We start from the raw sequence: 17809 nt of genomic DNA, 5'->3' as shown, positions 1-17809 counted from the left end.
GTGAGCACTATTTGAGTTATTAAACCTGAGAAGTACAGAATTACTGAAGTGGAAGGAAAGTGATTTAACTTAAGAACTTTGAAATTCTTGTATTATTAATAATTTTTTCAGCTTTGGGTTTTAGTCACAATATAATTTTAGCTGTGGTTCTTTACTGCAGATTTCTGTCTCACTGAACAGGTACCATCCTCACCTATCAGGTTGTTACCATATGAATTACACCAGCTTATTCTCCTCTCCTTTGGAAATAACTTATTTATATAGATATAGATAAATATAAAAATGTTACTGTTTTTATGATTATCAGAATATATTAGAATTTAATAAAGGATTCTGACTTTATAGAAATACTTAATGTTGTAAGTTCCCCATGATCTCACCCTCTCAGAAGTAACCTTTAATGATATTTTTTTTCTCTGTTTTTAATCTAGCGTAGCTATTGAAGTTTTTTGTTGTGATTATTTCACAAAGATGGAATGATTTTATACACACACACACACACATTATATGTATACACTCTTGTAAAATTTGTTTCATTTAGGTGTATTGTTCACATCTATATGTGATGTTACCTATCACATGTATGTTCACTATATGAATGTATTGTAGAAATGGTTCTGGTTTATTATCAATGAAATCTCCTGTATCTTCAGCTTTCTTCAGAACATTCCTTTAGAGCACTCCTAACTCTTAAGTAAAACCTGACTAATTCCTGAGAACACTGCTTCTCCTGAGAAAACTTTCAAGTGGCAACTTTTGTTTTTTTTTTTTCCTCTTACACACAGTGTATACCATTGGTTCTAGAAATGGGTGCTTGTCTGTCTTTCTTGTATTTGTGGCTTCCAGACCAGTTTTCCCCTTCTTTTCTCTAAAAACTTCTGCTCCTTTGAAATTTCATAAGATCTGCTGCTGCTTCTTTTTGGAGCATTTACTGATTTCCTAGTCATTCCTCTTTCAAATACAGTTTTAGCACCTAGTATGCTGATATTCCCTCTACCAGTACACTTGCCATCACTCTTACAGACTTTGATATGCAGATAGACAAGTCTTCTAAAACCTTGGTCTCCCAGTTCATTGATTTCCTTACTTTAATAATAATATTATGTTAGTGATATACCATGGAGTCTAAGCTGAGTAAGGAGAGAAGGAGATTACATTGGGAGATTACACAATAGCAATAATGAGTAGTGAAAACTGGTGTGGACAAGAAATGAAAATCTCTATGGGGGTCAAAAAATAAATCTATTTCTAATAAATAAATTAGAAATGGAGCTGGAAGATAGGCATTGTTGGTCAAAAAGTCAAATACTTGGAAATGAGATTTTTTTAGCTAGTACAGAACATTTATATTCTTCATAGGATATTTAGGTATATATTAATTATCAGCTGATCTGTCCTTTAATATGCACTTAATTCTCATAAAAACATGGATCTGATGCTAGATTTTGTTAATAATTTTGATTTCTGTACTAATACTATACTAATTGTTTTGCTTAATAGAGTATGCTGATCTTAGGTAGAGTATGTTCCCCTGATTATTATTATATTATTCTACAGTTTTTGTCTTGGTCATTCTTGAGTACATATGTTGTTCCAGATTACTTTAGATTCTAAGTGTCGATTTATGGATTGAAATCGCATTGAATTAATGATTAATGTTCATACTTTTTATGATATTGAATCTTTCTATCTTGTCTACCCAAGAGAATGAATCAGTGTAAGAGTTTTCCAGTGCAAACAAGGTTTTTTCTTTTACTTCCTTTATTTTCTTGACATATTTCATTTGATAGAACCTTGGAAAAGTGTTGCTATTCTGTTTTATTCTTATGGTACAGATTGATGAAGGAGCAAGTACATTCGTAGGCTCTCAAACTTAGAGTTGAAAAAACCTTGTGGTTTTGTTTCAGTCTATATCTGATTCATGAAACCTTTTAGAAATACCCAGTACAGCTCATCTAGCCTCACCTAGAATTCCACTGGTGACCTATATTTGTTTTCTTTGCTAGGAATACCATCTTCCTATTGTCTGTCTTCTTTGCTTATACACACATACATATGCTTATGTGTACACATATATACACAGTGTAGCTGTCTTTCTTAAGATCTGCTGTTTATCCTTTAAGACATAACTCAGAAGTTAACTTTCTCAATGATTCCTTCTTTGCCCTACTTTTTTTCAGGGGTTAAAATACAAGTAAATGATTGTTTACTTGAATTCTTGGAATAGTAACAATATTTTGTACTTTAAGATAACTTAAGATTAACAGTATTTTCTGAGTTTAGATATCCTAACTCCAAATTAGCCCATTGTTTTAGTACAGATATTTTAGTGATTTTGTTAAGAAGTAGTAGGTGAGTTTAAAAACCACTTTGTCCATAAAGATATAAATATTAATATAAAAAACATGTCTTAATGTCCAGGCAAAAATTCCATACAGTAAAACAGCAGCAGCAACAACACTGTTTTAGGAAAGCATTTTATTTAATGTAAAACGTGTGAATCAGTTAAAATGTATTAATCATATTTTTCTATTGATGATAAACATTTGATTTACTAAAAATGGGGTTAGAAGCTCATTATGTAAAACCCTAATACTTTAATGATGCAAATCAGTGCCCATGTTATTTCTCAGTTCTCATCCCAAGAATTGGACTTTGTGAAACACATGGCTTCCTTTAGGCTGTAGAAAAGTATCATGCAATAATATATGAAATTGTATTTACTAAGAAATCTAATCTGTAGGTAAAGGTCATGTTTATCAGATTATATTTTAAGTCTGAGGAAATCCAGGGGAGACATCATGCCATAGCTCCTTGTCAAATTTCTCTCTTACCTTTTACATCTAGAGTATCTTCTGTTAATTCTAAATGAGCTTTGTTTTGTGAAATTTATGAGGTTTCACGTTTTCTGTTTGACTCATACCACTGGGACAGTATTCCATAATTAGGTGTGGTGATATATGTGACCAGTTAAGTTTTTCACAGCTTCTGAATTACACTATTACCGCATACCTTTCCCAAGAGCATACTTTTACTGTACGTTTTATTAAGTACAATACTATGATTTTTAAATAATATTTTAAAAGAGAACCTTGCTTGTGTGTTTCTAGAGAAACAGTTTGTTAATGATCAACCATACCTCTGTTTTCATAGCAAGTAATATATATAAATTTGTTATTATACTTACTAATTTACATGTATGTCTCCCTTACTAGATTCAGAACTTCTGGATGTTTGGGAATTTTTCTTAATTGTCTTTATCTAGAATCATGTCCCGCATGTAGTAAATGCTCATTTCATGTTGAGTGAATTATGACTTCGTGATGTGGGCCTTTCTATTTTTAAGTGGCTATGTTTGTTTGGATGTTTTTAATTATATTGAGGACTATAAAGGAAGCTGAGCACCTAAGGATTGATGCTTTTGAACTGTGGTGTTGGAGAAGACTCTTGAGAGTCCCTTGGACTGCAAGGAGATCCAACCAGTCTATCCTAAAGGAAATCAGTCCTGAATATTCATTGGAAGGACTGATGCTGAAGCTCCAATACTTGGGCCGCCTGATGTAAAGAACTGACTCATTGGAAAAGACCTTGATGCTGGGAAAGATTGAAGGTGGGAGGAGAAGGGGATGACAGAGGATGAGATGGTTGGATGGCATCACGGACTCGATGGACATAAGTTTGAGCAAGCTCCGGGAATTGGTGATGAACAGGGAAGCCTGGCGTGCTGCAGTCCATGGGGTCACAAAGAGTCAGACACGACTGAGCAACTGAACTGAATTATATTGAGGAGAGTCCTAACTTTAACTTCTAACGAGTACACTTCCATACATTTTGTGACACCACACAGAATCATTATAAACTCTTTTCCATATAGCTGTTGTTCAGATATTTTGAGAGCACTGTTAGGTCTCTTCTGTTTTCCTCCAAGCCAGACATCCACATTTGTTTCAGTTGTTTATGTGACTTTGTGTTCCTCTGCCCATATAATGTGCCAGGTTATGTTCTCTGGCACATTCCAGTTTATCTGTATTCTTAAAATATTCTTCTTAGAACTAAACTTTAAACTTCAGGTATGACAGAACATTAACCTGTGTCCTTGATTTAATTTAACTCTGTGTTCTTTACGAGACTTTTAAGATGTTTCTTGTGTCAAAGTATCTAGAGTAATGTGATGAGTAGGTGAGATCTTTTCAGCTGACTTGAAACTTAAGGATAATCTCTCTGAACCAAAGTGCATGTGTGTTTCCCATGCACTGTGAATCTCCTTGTCAGAGCACATTACCTGATGAAGAGCATGGGTAGATTCTGCTCTTACATACCATCTGTTTTCCATTAAGTTCAGTTGCCATGGCCATCCTTAGCCAACTTTCTAAAAGCTGTGACTGTAAACTTTGATTTTAGGCACAAGACAGTCACTACATATTTGCTAGGCTTAGGACTTGATACAGGGATTTCAAACATGAAGAACACATGGTTCTCGTGTTAGAATATTCCTGGCCTTTGTGTGTGAGAGACTACAATGGACTAGGCCCCCAAAGGACTGTCCTAGTGAGCCTCTTCAAATTGTATCATTTTAAAAAAAGGATCACGGGCTGCGGGGGGCCGCTCTGGAGCCTGTTACTTGAGATTAAGCCTCAGATTCACTACTTAATTGCTCTGTGACCTTCGGCTAGTTACTTGGCCTCACTGTGTCTCAGAGAGGATATTTCATATTGTGGTTATAAAGATTAGATTAGTTAATAGATATAAAGGGCTTAGAAGAGTAGTAGGATTATGCTAAACAATATAAGTATTTGCTTCTGCTGTTGTTACAAGGAACAGAATGTGTTTACCCTTCAGGGTGGACAACTTAGTGGAATGTTTTAGATTTTTTGAAGGTCCTATGGAGGAAGAATTTATTTGTGATTGCAGAAAGCATATGACTTACAGGAGGAGAATGAAATATTTTTTATAACAGAGCTCTTCAGAAATGTAAGCCCTTTCTTGCTCCCCGGCCATCTTGGCAGTTGCTCTTGGTTGGGGGCATCCTGTACCTAAGACCAGAAGATGGTGGCCGCAAAGAAAATGACAGAGTCACTGGAGTCAATCAACTCTGGGCTCCAACTGGTTAAGAAAAGTGGAAAGTATGTGCTGGGCTACAAGCAGATTCTGAAAATGATCAGACAAGGCAAAGCGAAACTGGTAATCCTCACCAACAACTGCCCAGCCTTGAGGAAATCTGAAATAGAGTATTATACTGATTGGCCAAAACTGGTGTCCATCACTACAGTGGCAATAATACTGAATTGGGCACAGTATGTGGAAAATACTCCAGAGTATGCACACTGGCTATCATTGATCCAGGTGGTTTTGATATCATTAGAAGCATGCCAGCACAGACTGGTAAAAGGTAAATTGTGTACAAATTTTCTTTAATAAAACTGGCCAGGCACAAAGACAGAAATATAGATCAATGGAACAAAATAGAAAGACCAGAGATAAATTCACGCACCTATGGACACCTTATCTTTGATAAAGGAGGCAAGAATATTCAACGGAGAAAAGACAATCTCTTTAACAAGTGGTGCTGGGGAAACTGATCAACCGCTTGTAAAAGAATGAAACTAAAACAGTTTCTAACACCATGCACAAAAATAAACTCAAAATGAACTAAAAATCTAAACATAAGACCAGAAACTATAAAACTCCTAGAGGAAAACATAGAACACTCTGACATAAATCACAGCAGGATCCTGTATGACCCACCTCCCAGAGTAATGGAAATAAAAACAAAAATAAACAAATGGGACCTAATTAAACTTAAAAGCTTTTGCACAATGAAGGAAACTATAAGCAAGGTGAAAAAACAGCCTTCAGAATGGGAGAAAATAATAGCAAACAAAGCAACTGACAATCTCAAAAATATACAAGCAGCTCATGCAGCTCAGTACCAGGAAAATAAACGACCCAATCAAAAAATGGGCCAAAGAACTAAACAGACACTTCTCCAAAGAAGACATACAGATGGCTAACAAACACATGAAAAGATGCTCAACATCACTCATTACCAGAGAAATGCAAATCAAAACCACAATGAGGTACCATCTCATGCCAGTCAGAATGGCAGCTATCAAAAAGTCTACAAACAATAAATGCTGGAGAGGGTGCAGAGAAAAGGGAACCCTCTTACACTGTTGGTGGTAATGCAAACTAGTACAGCCACTATGAAGAACAGTGTGGAGATTCCTTAAAAAACTGGAAATAGAACTGCCATATGACCCAGCAATCCCACTACTGGGCATACACACCAAGGAAACCAGAACTGAAAGAGACACGTGGACCCCAGTGTTCATTGCAGCACTGTTTACAATAGCTAGGACATGGAAGCAACCTAGACGTCCATTGGCAGACGAATGGATAAGAAATGGGGGGCACATGTACAATATTGTAAAATAACTAGCCTCCAATTAAAATAAATAATTTAAAAAAAACCCTGGCCAGAGCTTATTTAAATTAAAAAAAGAAATGTAATAGGAAGTTTCATTAGGTAGTGGATTTGGGGTCACTAGAAGTGATCCTAAAAGACTGGTTAGCCATTTGAATTAATTAGTTGGACGAGGAGTTATGCTTCATTCTATATTTTTAAGAAAGCCATTTTTAAAGTCCAGTATTCTGTGAGTTTTTCTTCTTGGTTATTGATACATTTCACCCCCTATGAGGAATCTGTGCTGTGCTTTGTGGCTGAGTCGTGTCCGACTGTGTGACCCTCTAGATTGTGACTCACCACACTCCTCTGTCCATAGGGGTTTTCCAGGCCAGAATACTGAAGTGGGTTGCCATGCCCTCCTTCAGGTAATCTTCCCAACCCAGGTCTCCCACACTGCAGACGGATTCTTTACCATCTGAGCTACCAGGGAAGTCCAAGAATACTGGAGTGGGTAGCCTGTCCCTCCTCCAGGGGATTTTCCTGACCCAGGAATTGAACCGAGGTCTCCTGCATTGCAGGCAACTTCTTTACCAGCTGAGCTACCAGGAAAGCCCTTGAGGAATCTAGAAATACAGAATTATCTTCAAGCGAAGCAGTCCTTTTTTGTGTGAAACACATAATACCTTTTGAAGTAGAATATTTGGTAGCTGATGTCTCATCTGTTGGTAGGTCTTAGATTCCTTTTTTGCTTCCAAAAATATGGTTAAGGAGGAATTTCCTGTTAAAATCCTTGTTCCTTTTTCCTGGTTTGTCTGTCTTCTGTCTTCCTGCAGTCCTTCCTATCCATTCACTAAAGTTTAGCCTATAAATGGTAGAGCACAGCTGATTTACTATATCCTTTATAAGAGAAGTTCAGCATACAAACAATATGATTAATGAATATTGCAAAATGAATTTAGGCCATTCACTTAGCTTTACTGGAATTTAAGTGACTAACCCTGTCATCTATAGAGTTTTCTTTAATTATTCTTAAGTCCACTATGTTTCTAGGCCCTGCTGTATCTCTGACTTTGGATTCCTTTTCAGGCTGCTGTCTCAAGTCAACCTTCTCATTTGATCCCACATCTGTCTTTTATTTCTGTCTGAATTTATGCTGACATCATGGCTGCTTCTCTTGCTATCTCAGCTGGTTTCTTCCAGGCACTCTTATTTCTTTGCTTTCTTTTTTTCCTAGTTTATAATACAATTGTTGTTTTCTCTACTTTCCAGGCTGCTGCCATACTCAGGGATTTTTCCTGCCTTGGGCTCTCCTGGTAGCCTCTGGCCTTGTGCCTGATGATTCATATCTGTTCCTAGACTCCTCTCAGGTTGTTTTCTTGCACTCCCTCTACCTTACTGAATTCATGTCTCTCCTTAGTTTTCCAAGAGCACATCCCACTGAAAGTGCTTTCTCCCTGCAGTCTTGGCATCCTCTCTCATTATAGTAATTCCAGGCCAGTGATTCATAATGAACATTTTCACTTTAAAGCATTCTCTCTTTCCTCCATTAACTTAAACCATGTTATTCTTAAGTACATGGGGGTCTCAATTACATTTTTAAACTTTTTATTATGGAAAATTCCAGACATAGACAAAGTAGAGTATATTGAATCCTTATGTACCCAACACCAATTATCAACAGCAAACCAGTCTTTTTCTCATCACTCTTCCTTTTTATTTCCTTCACAAATTACATTTTGACTGAAAATTCTCATCTGTTTAGCAATCACACACATTCCTCTCTATTCACTAAAATTATGTAAAGTCAGATTCAATTTTTTTTAAGTCTTAGTAGATAGTTTAAATAAATTTGTCACCTTTAGATTGAATATGGTTTATTTTGTTTTTGCCAGAGTGGAGGAATAAGTGAGTGTTTAGGGGTAAGGAATGTCCCTCACAGCCTCTGTCAGGTAGCAATCCAGAATTCTGGCTTTAATATTGTGACATCTGTCAAATCACCTTAGTTCCCTGTCTGTGAAAATGATGACACTGGATTATATGGTGTAAGTGTCTTAGCTCTAAGTATTCAGTGGTTGAAAGTTTAACGTAGATTTGAGTTGGATTTTTTTCTTTTATAGTTTAGCATTTTAGCAAAATTCAGCATATTGATTTAGCATTAACTGAGGAAATATAAATAATCATCAGAAAGATGTGACGTTCTAACGTACCCATTATGGGAAAACTTCCTTTTCTAGAATGAGAGAGTGAACATGGACTAATACATTAATATCTGCTTTTCCCTAGAGAGCCTCCTTTTCACTTGACCAGAAGAGGCTGGGGTGAGTTTCCTGTCAGAGTTCAAGTTCACTTTAAGGACAGCCAGAACAAGCGGATAGATATCATACATAATCTGAAGGTATTGTAACAAAACAAAGCGTTGCTCCCCAGAAATGAAGTGTCTCTTCTCACCTACACCTGAAGTGGTAGGTTAGACCTGAGAGAAGTTAACCACAGATGGTGGAAGGAGGATAGATCTGTTTGAGTGTGTTCTGCTTACTGCTGTAGCATTTGTCCTCTAAATGTTGAGGAAAGGGTCACTTTGCAACAAACTGTATGTTCTTTAAGAAGATGAGCTGATTGAATAATCAGAAGACTTGATCTCTGATCAGAGTTCACTATTACTGTGTTACCTGGGGCTAATAAGTAAATGAAATCTTTTCCTTTTTAATCTATATTTTACTTTTTTACATCTTAATTTTCTGTAGAAAGAGGCACAAATAGTAATCCTTGTCTATTTATCTCCTAAGAATAAAGATAGAAGTGAACATATTTTAGAAAATATAAAGTCCTGTGCAAGGTTGTAATACTTTTGGAATTCCTAACTGATATATCCACATGGTTTATTATGTAACCATTATAAATTTATTTTACAAAGTGTTTTCTGTACATGGGGAAACTACCATTATAGTAAGTGAAAAGCATAAATATAAAACTATATATATAATATGAGGTCAACCAAGATTTTAAATAGATGAAAAAAGACACAAATATACTAAAAAGTTGGAGTAATTGAAGTAATGACATTGTGGACAATTTCTCCTGCCCCTTTTTTCTGTGTGTGTGTGTGTGTTTCTTTTCCAATTTATATAATAAGCATTTAGCGTTCATAGTCGGAAGACAGAGCATTTTTGTACATTACCCTTATGCCCCTCTCTGTAGTAGTCTCGTGTACATTTTCTGTCCGTAAGATATAATCCTAATATTGAACTCCTTCCAAAGTACCCTTACTTTGTGGTTTACCACATTATTCCCATTAATTGCTTTCAGATGAATCTGAGTACATTTTCAAAATTCCCTCTTTGTTCCCTTTGTTCTACAAATGTACCCTTTTCAACTTTAAAACCACCTGAAATTTGTCCTCCAATGTTGGTAAACAGCACTGCTTAACTTCATGTTTAAGTTATTTTCTAGAGATTACTGTAAAACAAGATTTTCTTACAGCCTCAGTGAAGAAATGAAACCAAGTAAAGAATATTTAGCCACTTTGTTCAGTAGGGCAGGATATGTTCCCACTTAGAGGAAGGTCTGAAATAGTCTTGCTTTCCCCTTAACTTATTTTAAGCACTGCACATGCCATCTTGTATTGCACTGGGCTCAGTCCTGATCCCTAAAATAAAGGGAATTGTTTGCATACTTTTTTTACACATTGTATTGTCCTTATCACTTAGAGTTTCTGGTGAATGAGACAGTTTTAAAACAGCAGTATTTAAAATGTTACCAGATTTTTCTCAGCTTTACTATTTATCATATATTGATTGGCCTTAAGAACTTAAGCACTTCTGTTATGACCATTGATCTTTATTTATACTGGAGTATCATATTTCCTGCTGTTTCTTTGTTAACTCTCAGAACCATCTTTGATTCATCCCTCTGTGTTCTAAATGTTGATTCACTTGCCAACCATGACTCTTTCTTCATAATTTTTCTTATAGACTATCCTTCACCCTTCCCACTCTTCTTGGCTATTAGTCAACTCTGTCTCCTGATGAGCCTTTTTAATTCCAGTCTATCTCCCTTCCCCTCAGTCCGTTCTGTACACCATTGTCAGATTATTCTTCAAACACGAGAACCGTTACATTATTCTGAGAAGCTTTGATTGAATGTCTGTTACTCAAGTTTAGATTCCCCTGCCTGGTATTGGAGACTCTTCACATTTTGATTTGACATACTTCCCCTAAATTATATCACACTAATCTCCTCTGTGAATGTCCTGCTCCAGTCAGGTCAGTCTCTATTCATGTCCCAGAGATACTTTGGGCCTTTTCTGACGTTGTCTTTTATTCTCCTCCCTTCTCGTATGCCGGTGTGGATTCTTTCCATTCTTTAAGATCCTGTGTAGCTTTTCTTGGTTACTAAAGTCCACAGTGATCTGTATTCTGAGATTCTGTAGTATATAACAATCTATATTTGATACTGTAATGATTATATTGCATACTAAAGACTCTATTAAGAGTTCTGTAACATTTAAAGTTTCCAGGATGAATTCACATATCCTGCATCCTTGAATAGTCATCTGAACCTCTCCTAGTCATCACCACGGAGCACAGTAATTCCCCAAACATTCTATTTATCCATTTAGTAAATAAACTTTTGGAAGCTTCTCTCTTAAATTTACTTAAAACTGCATGACCTCTCCACCTAGCAGTTTTCTTACAGATCTTAACAGAACATGGCAAAAATGTGAAGAATACCATATTTCTAAATATGTTTACATTGAAGGGTACATTTTTTGTTTTTTGGTTTTTTTTTTTTTAATTTTATTTTATTTTTAAACTTTACAATATTGTATTAGTTCTGCCAAATATCGAAATGAAGGTGGTGAGTTATATTTATGCATCAGAGAGTTATCTCAGGACTTGTACATAACCAGAGTCTGCACGTTCATCATCAATTTTTGTCATTTGTCTTTTTTTTTTTTTTTTTTCATTTGTCTTTTTGATGGTAGCCTTTCTAAGAGGAAATGTTAGGTTATATCTCATTGTGCTTTTGATTTGCATTTGCCTAGAAATTAAAGATGTTGACCACCTCGTAAAAAAAAACAAAAAAAAAAAACTGCATGACCTCTGCCCCCCTCTTCTAACCTTGATCTCATTTATCATTGTTTGACTTCTGGAGTAGACAGAACAGGATTTTGTTTTGTTTATTAATTCTAAAATGTTTATTGATAACTTTCATATCTCTCCTTAAATCATTCCTCCTCCAGCCAAAACCTGTTCTTGTAACATTGCTTGTATGCTATGCTTTCCAGTTCTCTTGCCATTTTGATAATAGTTCTGTTTTGTCAATGTCTCGCAAAACAAGGTACCACAAATAAAATATAGGCCAGTGCAGTTTACAGAAAGACTGTTATTTCTGTGCTCTGGAGAACATGAAAATGGATATAGCCTTAACATTGCCTATATCTTTTATAACAGTCGCAGAGAGTCAGACATGACTGAGCAACTTCACTTTCTTTCTTTCTTTATAACAGTCACCCTATTGGTGAAGGTTTAAGCGTTAAAACTCCAGATCTCTTCCATGGGGCTACTGTAAATCTACCCTGTATTGCCTTTTAAATTATGAATACTAGATCTCATGACTGAGTTGTCATCTCTGTGTTGACTGCTAAGGAACTCAGCCAAACTTGAAATCTACCTCTTGCAAGCCTTTGCTGTTGTTGTTTAGTTGCTAAATCGTGTCCAACTCTTTTGTGACCCCATGGACTGTAGCCCTCTAGGCTTCTGTTCCCATGGTGTATCCCAGGCAAGGATACTGGCATTGGTTGCCATTTCCTTCTCCAGGGAATCTCCTGACCCAGGGATCAAACTCAAGTTTCCTACATTGGCAGGCAGATTCTTTACCACTGAGCCATCAGGGACCTTCTTGCAAACTTTTAAAATTTTACATTTATTAACCTCTTGGAGAAGGAAATGGCAACCCACTCCAGTGTTGTTGCCTGGAGAATCCCAGGGACGGGGGAGCCTGGTGGGCTGCCGTCTATAGGGTCGCACAGAGTCGGACACGACTGAAGCAACTTAGCAGCAGCAGCAACCTCTCCCTGGCTTCGTATTTTTCCCCTTCTCTCCCCTTCCCCTCTTCTCCTCTCCCCTCCCTCCCCACTTCATCATTTTTACCTATTGATCTTACTGTGTAAGATTTATATTGGCAAGCTACCACAAATCCTTTTTTAACTTTTAATTTAAAATATAAAAGGCAAGAATATGAACATATCTTTTTTTGTATGTAATTGTAAACTTTTTTGTTTATATTATTAACATTCCCTCAATGTATACTCCTTTCTCTCCTCTAAAATAAATCATCCATGATGCAGATATACTGGTAGTTATTAGTATTGCCTAAATTTTCCTTCATTTTTTCCAAAAGTGCTTAGTAAATATAGCCTAAGTATTTAATTGTGCCATCACACTGCATGTATATTTTTATAGACTGTCTTTATAATAAGTGCTTATATGTCTGAGGTTGTTTTATTTATTTTATTCAATTTTTCTCTTAGAAAATTGAGGGCTTTTATTGATGTGATAAATCAATAGTTTACATTATGAAAAAGTAGATATTATGAAAGGAAGACTTGCAGTGAAAGTGTTTTAGATAAGATTGTATCTTAAGGTTTATAAGTAAGCATAGTAAAACTTAATACTCTTACTTCTCTCAATAGCTGGACAGAACTTACACTGGCTTGCAGACTCTTGGAGCAGAGACGGTAGGTTATTTTCCTGCAGTATTATTTGGGAACAAGTAGAATGAAAATTCATCTTTGTTTTTAATTAGGAAAAACATGAATGCTAAATTAAAACAAAAGTTTCTCCCCCCATTTTTATTTTTTAAAAATTGTGATAAATTTACACATAAAATTTACCAACTTAATCATTTTTAAGTGTTCAGTTCAGTCGCTCAGTTGTGTCTGACTCTCTGTGACCCCGTGAACCGCAGCACGCCAGGCCTCCCTGTCCATCACAAACTCCTGGAGTTCACTCAGACTCAAGTCCATCGAGTCAGTGATGCCATCCAGCCATCTCATCCTCTGTCATGTCCTTCTTCTCCTGCTCCCAATCCCTCCCAGCATCAGAGTCTTTTCCAGTGAGTCAACTCTTCGCATGAGGTGGCCAAAGTGGTATTAAATATATTTACATTTTCGTGCAGCTGTCACTAGCATCCATCTCCAGAGAACTCTTTTCATCTTGGAAAACTGAAACTACTCATTGATCATAACTCATCCTCTGCCCACAACCCCTGGCAACCACTCTTCTACTTTCTGTGTCTATGAATTTGACTGCTCTACCATATAAGTAGAATCATACAGTGTTCTTTTGTGTGTGTATGACTGCCATATTTCACTTAGCACAGTGTTCTCAAGGCTCATACACATTGTGGCACATCAGAATTTCCTTGTTTTTAGGGCTACAGTCTGTCAGTCACATCCAACTCTTTGTGACCCCGTGGACTGTAGCCTGCCAGGCTCTTCTGTCCATGGGATTTTCTAGGCAAGAATACTGGAGTGGGTTGCCATTTCCTTCTCCAGGAGATCTTCCCGACCCAGGGATCGAACTCAAATCTCCCTCATTGCAGGCAGACTATCATCTGAGCCACCAGGGGATCCCTTTTTTAAGGCTGAGTTACATTCTGTTGTTGGTATATGTCACATTTTGTTCATCCATTTATCTGCCAATGAAAGCACTTGAGTAGCTTCTGTCTTTTGGGTATTGTAAATAATGCTGCTGAGAATGTGGATCTGTCTGAGTCCCTGTGTTTAGTACTTTTGGGTGTATAGCCAGAGGTGGAATTGCTGGATCACACAGTAATTCTATTTTTGATTTTTTGAAAAACTGTCACACTTTTTATCATAGCAGCAGCACCATTTCACCTTCCCACCAGCAGTGCACAAGCATTTCAGTTTCTCCACATCTTTGTCTGCTTTTGTTGTTTTCTTTTTTTTGTATTTTCCAGTAGGTGTGAGGCGGTGTTTCATTGTGGTTTGGGTATACATTTCTGTAATGATTATTGATGTTGAGCATCACTCAGTGGTTTATTGCCATTTATGTATCTTCTTTGGAGAAATGTTAATTCAGATCCTTTGTCCGTTTTTTAATTGGGTGTTTGGTTTCTTATAGCTGATTTTTAGGAGATATCTCTCTGTGTTCTTGGTATTAATCTCTCATCATATATATAATCCGCAGATATTTTTCCCCATTCTGTGACTTTCCTTTTCACTCTTTATTGTGTTCCTTTGATGTGCAAAAGTTTAAAATTTTGATGTAGTCTGTGTGTTTTTTTTTAATCTGTACATTTTGTATCATACCCAAGAAATCATTGCCCAATTCAGTGTTACAATACTTTGCCTCTATATTTTCTTCTGTGAGTTTTATTGTTTTAAGTGTTATGTTTAGGTCTTTAATCTACTTTGAGTTAATTTTTCCGTATAGTATAAAGTAAGCATCCATCTTCATTCTAATGCATGTGGATCTCCAGTTTTCTCAGCACTGTTTGTTGAAAAGACTATCCTTTTCCCAATCAGTGGTCTTGACACCCTTCAGAAAATAATTCTGCCATATAGATTCTTTTTAGTGTGTGAGAGTATATTCTAGCCTAATGATCTATGTGCCTATCTTTATGCCAGTACCACACTCTTTTAATTACTATGATTTTGTAATAATATCTTTTGAAATCAGGAGGTATGAGACCTTCAATTTTGTTTTCTCACCCCATCTCCACCCCCTGCCCCATCCCCCCCACTTTTTAGTGTTCATGATATATCAGCAGTAGCCATTATGATGAGAATTAGCTAAGTTAAACCTTACTCTCTTTATGGAAATGTGCTGTGTTAGGTCAGAACATATTTATTGATCATGTACCATATGCTAGGCACTGGTTCAGGTACTGAGGACACAAAAATCAACAAATGAGAGCAGCTGTAATTCTCAAGGGGTTTTATTCTTGATTGTGTTGAGAGTGGGGAGAAAGTATATAGTAAGCATAAATGCAGATAAGATAATTTCACTTACAAATGAGTGTTAGAAAGAAGAGAATAGCTGGGAGACAAGGGAATTGCTTTTGCTAGGTTAGTTAGGGAAGGCCTCTCTGAGAAGGTGACTTTTGATTGAGACCTAATGGTGAGAAAGAGGCAGTCATATGAAGATTGGGGAGGAGAGTGTTCTAAGGTACAGAAACACTAATGGAAAGTCCCCAGTTTTATGATTGGTTTCATTGAGTTATTTATTAAACTAGATTAGATTATATCCTGGGGTAAATCCTATTGAGATTGAAGTATAACTAGGAATCACTTGCCACATCTCTTAGAGCACCATGTTCTGAGATGGGTTTGGGGCTTTCTGTGACATTGATGATGGATTCATGAGCCCACTTGTTGCACGGTTGTGTAGGTAGTGGATGTTGAGCTCCATCGGCATTCTCTGGGAGAAGACTCCGTTTATCCTCAGTCCTCTGAGTCAGACATCTCAGATGCCCCACCGTCCTTGCCTTTGACCATTCCAGCCCCCATGAAAGCGTCCTCACCGATAAAGCAGTCACATGAGCCAGTACCTGATACCTCTGTGGAGAAAGGTAATATATATTTTTCCATGTATGGACATGCATTTTACCTTGTATGGAGCGTTCCTTTCCCTCACTTGATAGTGAACTGCTGTCTTAAGCGAGTTAAGAGTATATGGAAAAGAAATTGTCCATAAGCAGGCATGCTGCTCTCCTACAGAGAGGTAGTATGAAAATAGCCAACTCTTTACTCTTCTCAGAAAATTTTTTTCATAAAGTTTTGTCAACATTTCATAGAACCTAGAACTCACTGAGAAAAGCATATTTATTCTTTGAATATAATGGTTTCCTCTGATAGATACAGGAAGACTTTCTTGTTTGGACCCTGATTGTGTGAATAAGAAGCTTGAATATTAAGTATCTAATCTTTCTTAAAATACAATATAAGATTTGTTATTATGCATTTTGACCATGGCATCATTTCATTTAATAGGCATATAAGCATATAATGAAGTATTTAGGTGTTCATTTATGTAACAAATACAGATACAATATAAAATTGATTCTGAATCATATTGATTTACTTGGTAAGCCTACATTTTAATGTGTGTTAATATTTTAGTTCTTTTATAAAAATCTCAACTTTATTCCTCTTAAATTTTAGTTGCATCGTTTTTATGGGCATTTAATAAAACAGGATATCATTAGATTAAACACATGCTTTGAGTTTTTCCTCTTTGAACAGTTTTTCAATTCATATATAAAAAGTGGGAGAACATAATGAACTTGTGTAAATTTTATTATATACTGTTAATGTATTTTCTGATTTTTTGAAACAAGCATTTTGATGAAATATGATTGTAGGTGTGATATTTACATTTCACCCCAAAATATATAAAGCGGTATTAAATACCTGTCTACTCTGTTTATTTTACTACTGGTAAATGGCTTAAATAGTTGTTGAAATGATAAGAAATTTCAGAGTGATTGATGACTTATTTGCCTCTTTCATTTCAAGAAGGATTCCCAGCCAACACTGAAGCTGAGAGACACACTACATTTTATTCTTTGCCATCTTCATTGGAACGAACACCTACCAAAATGACAACATCCCAGAAGGTTACCTTTTGTTCTCATGGCAATTCAGCTTTTCAGCCAATAGCATCGAGCTGCAAAATTGTGCCACAAGGTCAGATTCCTAACCCTGAGTCACCTGGAAAATCCTTCCAGCCTATCACCATGAGCTGCAAGATTGTCTCAGGTATACATGGTGTATGTGAAGTTGGTGTGTGTAAAAATTGTTAGAATGACAAAGCAAAGTGGTTTTGGTTGTTGTGTTTTTTATAACTTTTTCTAAGCAGGGTTTTTGTTTAGTTAGCAAGCAAGCTAGGGACTTCCCTGGCAGTCCAGTGGTTAAAGATGCACTTCACTGGAGGGGACACAGGTTTGATCCCTGGTAGAGAACTAAGATCCTGCATGCCACGTGGCAAAACAACCAGCCAGACAACAATAACAGAAAACCCAGAAGGTTAATTACTATTGATTTGCAAAGCCGAGGTGTCACAAAATAGAAACAAGAGTCATCCATACAGAAAGAATTGAATGAGGAAAGAAAGAAAATTCAAAGCAGTCAAATTTTCATCTAGAATCAGCACAGGTAAATTGTTTGCTAAGATGTCTGATGGAAAGCTAAGGCAGGATGAGGATTATATTTGGAAACCAGAGTGACTATTAACAGAGAAAACTTAGTGGCCTTTGGTTTGTAGTTGAGCTTCAGGGGTTGATTTGAAGTTGAGATATCTTTTACACTCACTAGCCACACTAGAAATTTACTCATTCCTATGATCAGTAGGTAGTTCTGAGGCTTCATTTTCACTG

The 17809-nt window shown here is 36.4% G+C and overlaps 1 protein-coding gene and 1 pseudogene across 13 annotated transcripts in view; both read left to right on the top strand.

The window, feature by feature from the left end:
* YEATS2 (YEATS domain containing 2) overlaps nt 1–17809 on the top strand; it is a 103450-nt gene that overhangs the window by 39319 nt on the left and 46322 nt on the right. For 9 of the 13 annotated variants that reach the window (XM_061414433.1, XM_061414401.1, XM_061414416.1 and 6 more), the window contains 4 exons: nt 8690–8801; nt 13101–13149; nt 15827–16003; nt 16950–17192. In XM_061414433.1, coding sequence (XP_061270417.1) covers nt 8690–8801; nt 13101–13149; nt 15827–16003; nt 16950–17192 — 581 coding nt within the window. The remainder of the gene's footprint in view (nt 1–8689; nt 8802–13100; nt 13150–15826; nt 16004–16949; nt 17193–17809) is intronic. The other 4 variants (XM_061414407.1, XM_061414424.1, XM_061414390.1 and 1 more) reach the window with 1 other exon arrangement.
* Nucleotides 7–8682, top strand: LOC133246333 (large ribosomal subunit protein eL30-like; annotated as a pseudogene).

The sequence above is a fragment of the Bos javanicus genome, chromosome 1 (genome assembly GCF_032452875.1).
Source record: "Bos javanicus breed banteng chromosome 1, ARS-OSU_banteng_1.0, whole genome shotgun sequence".
In the NCBI taxonomy this organism is placed as follows: Eukaryota; Metazoa; Chordata; class Mammalia; order Artiodactyla; family Bovidae; genus Bos; species Bos javanicus.
This window is presented reverse-complemented; position numbering and strand designations above follow the sequence as displayed.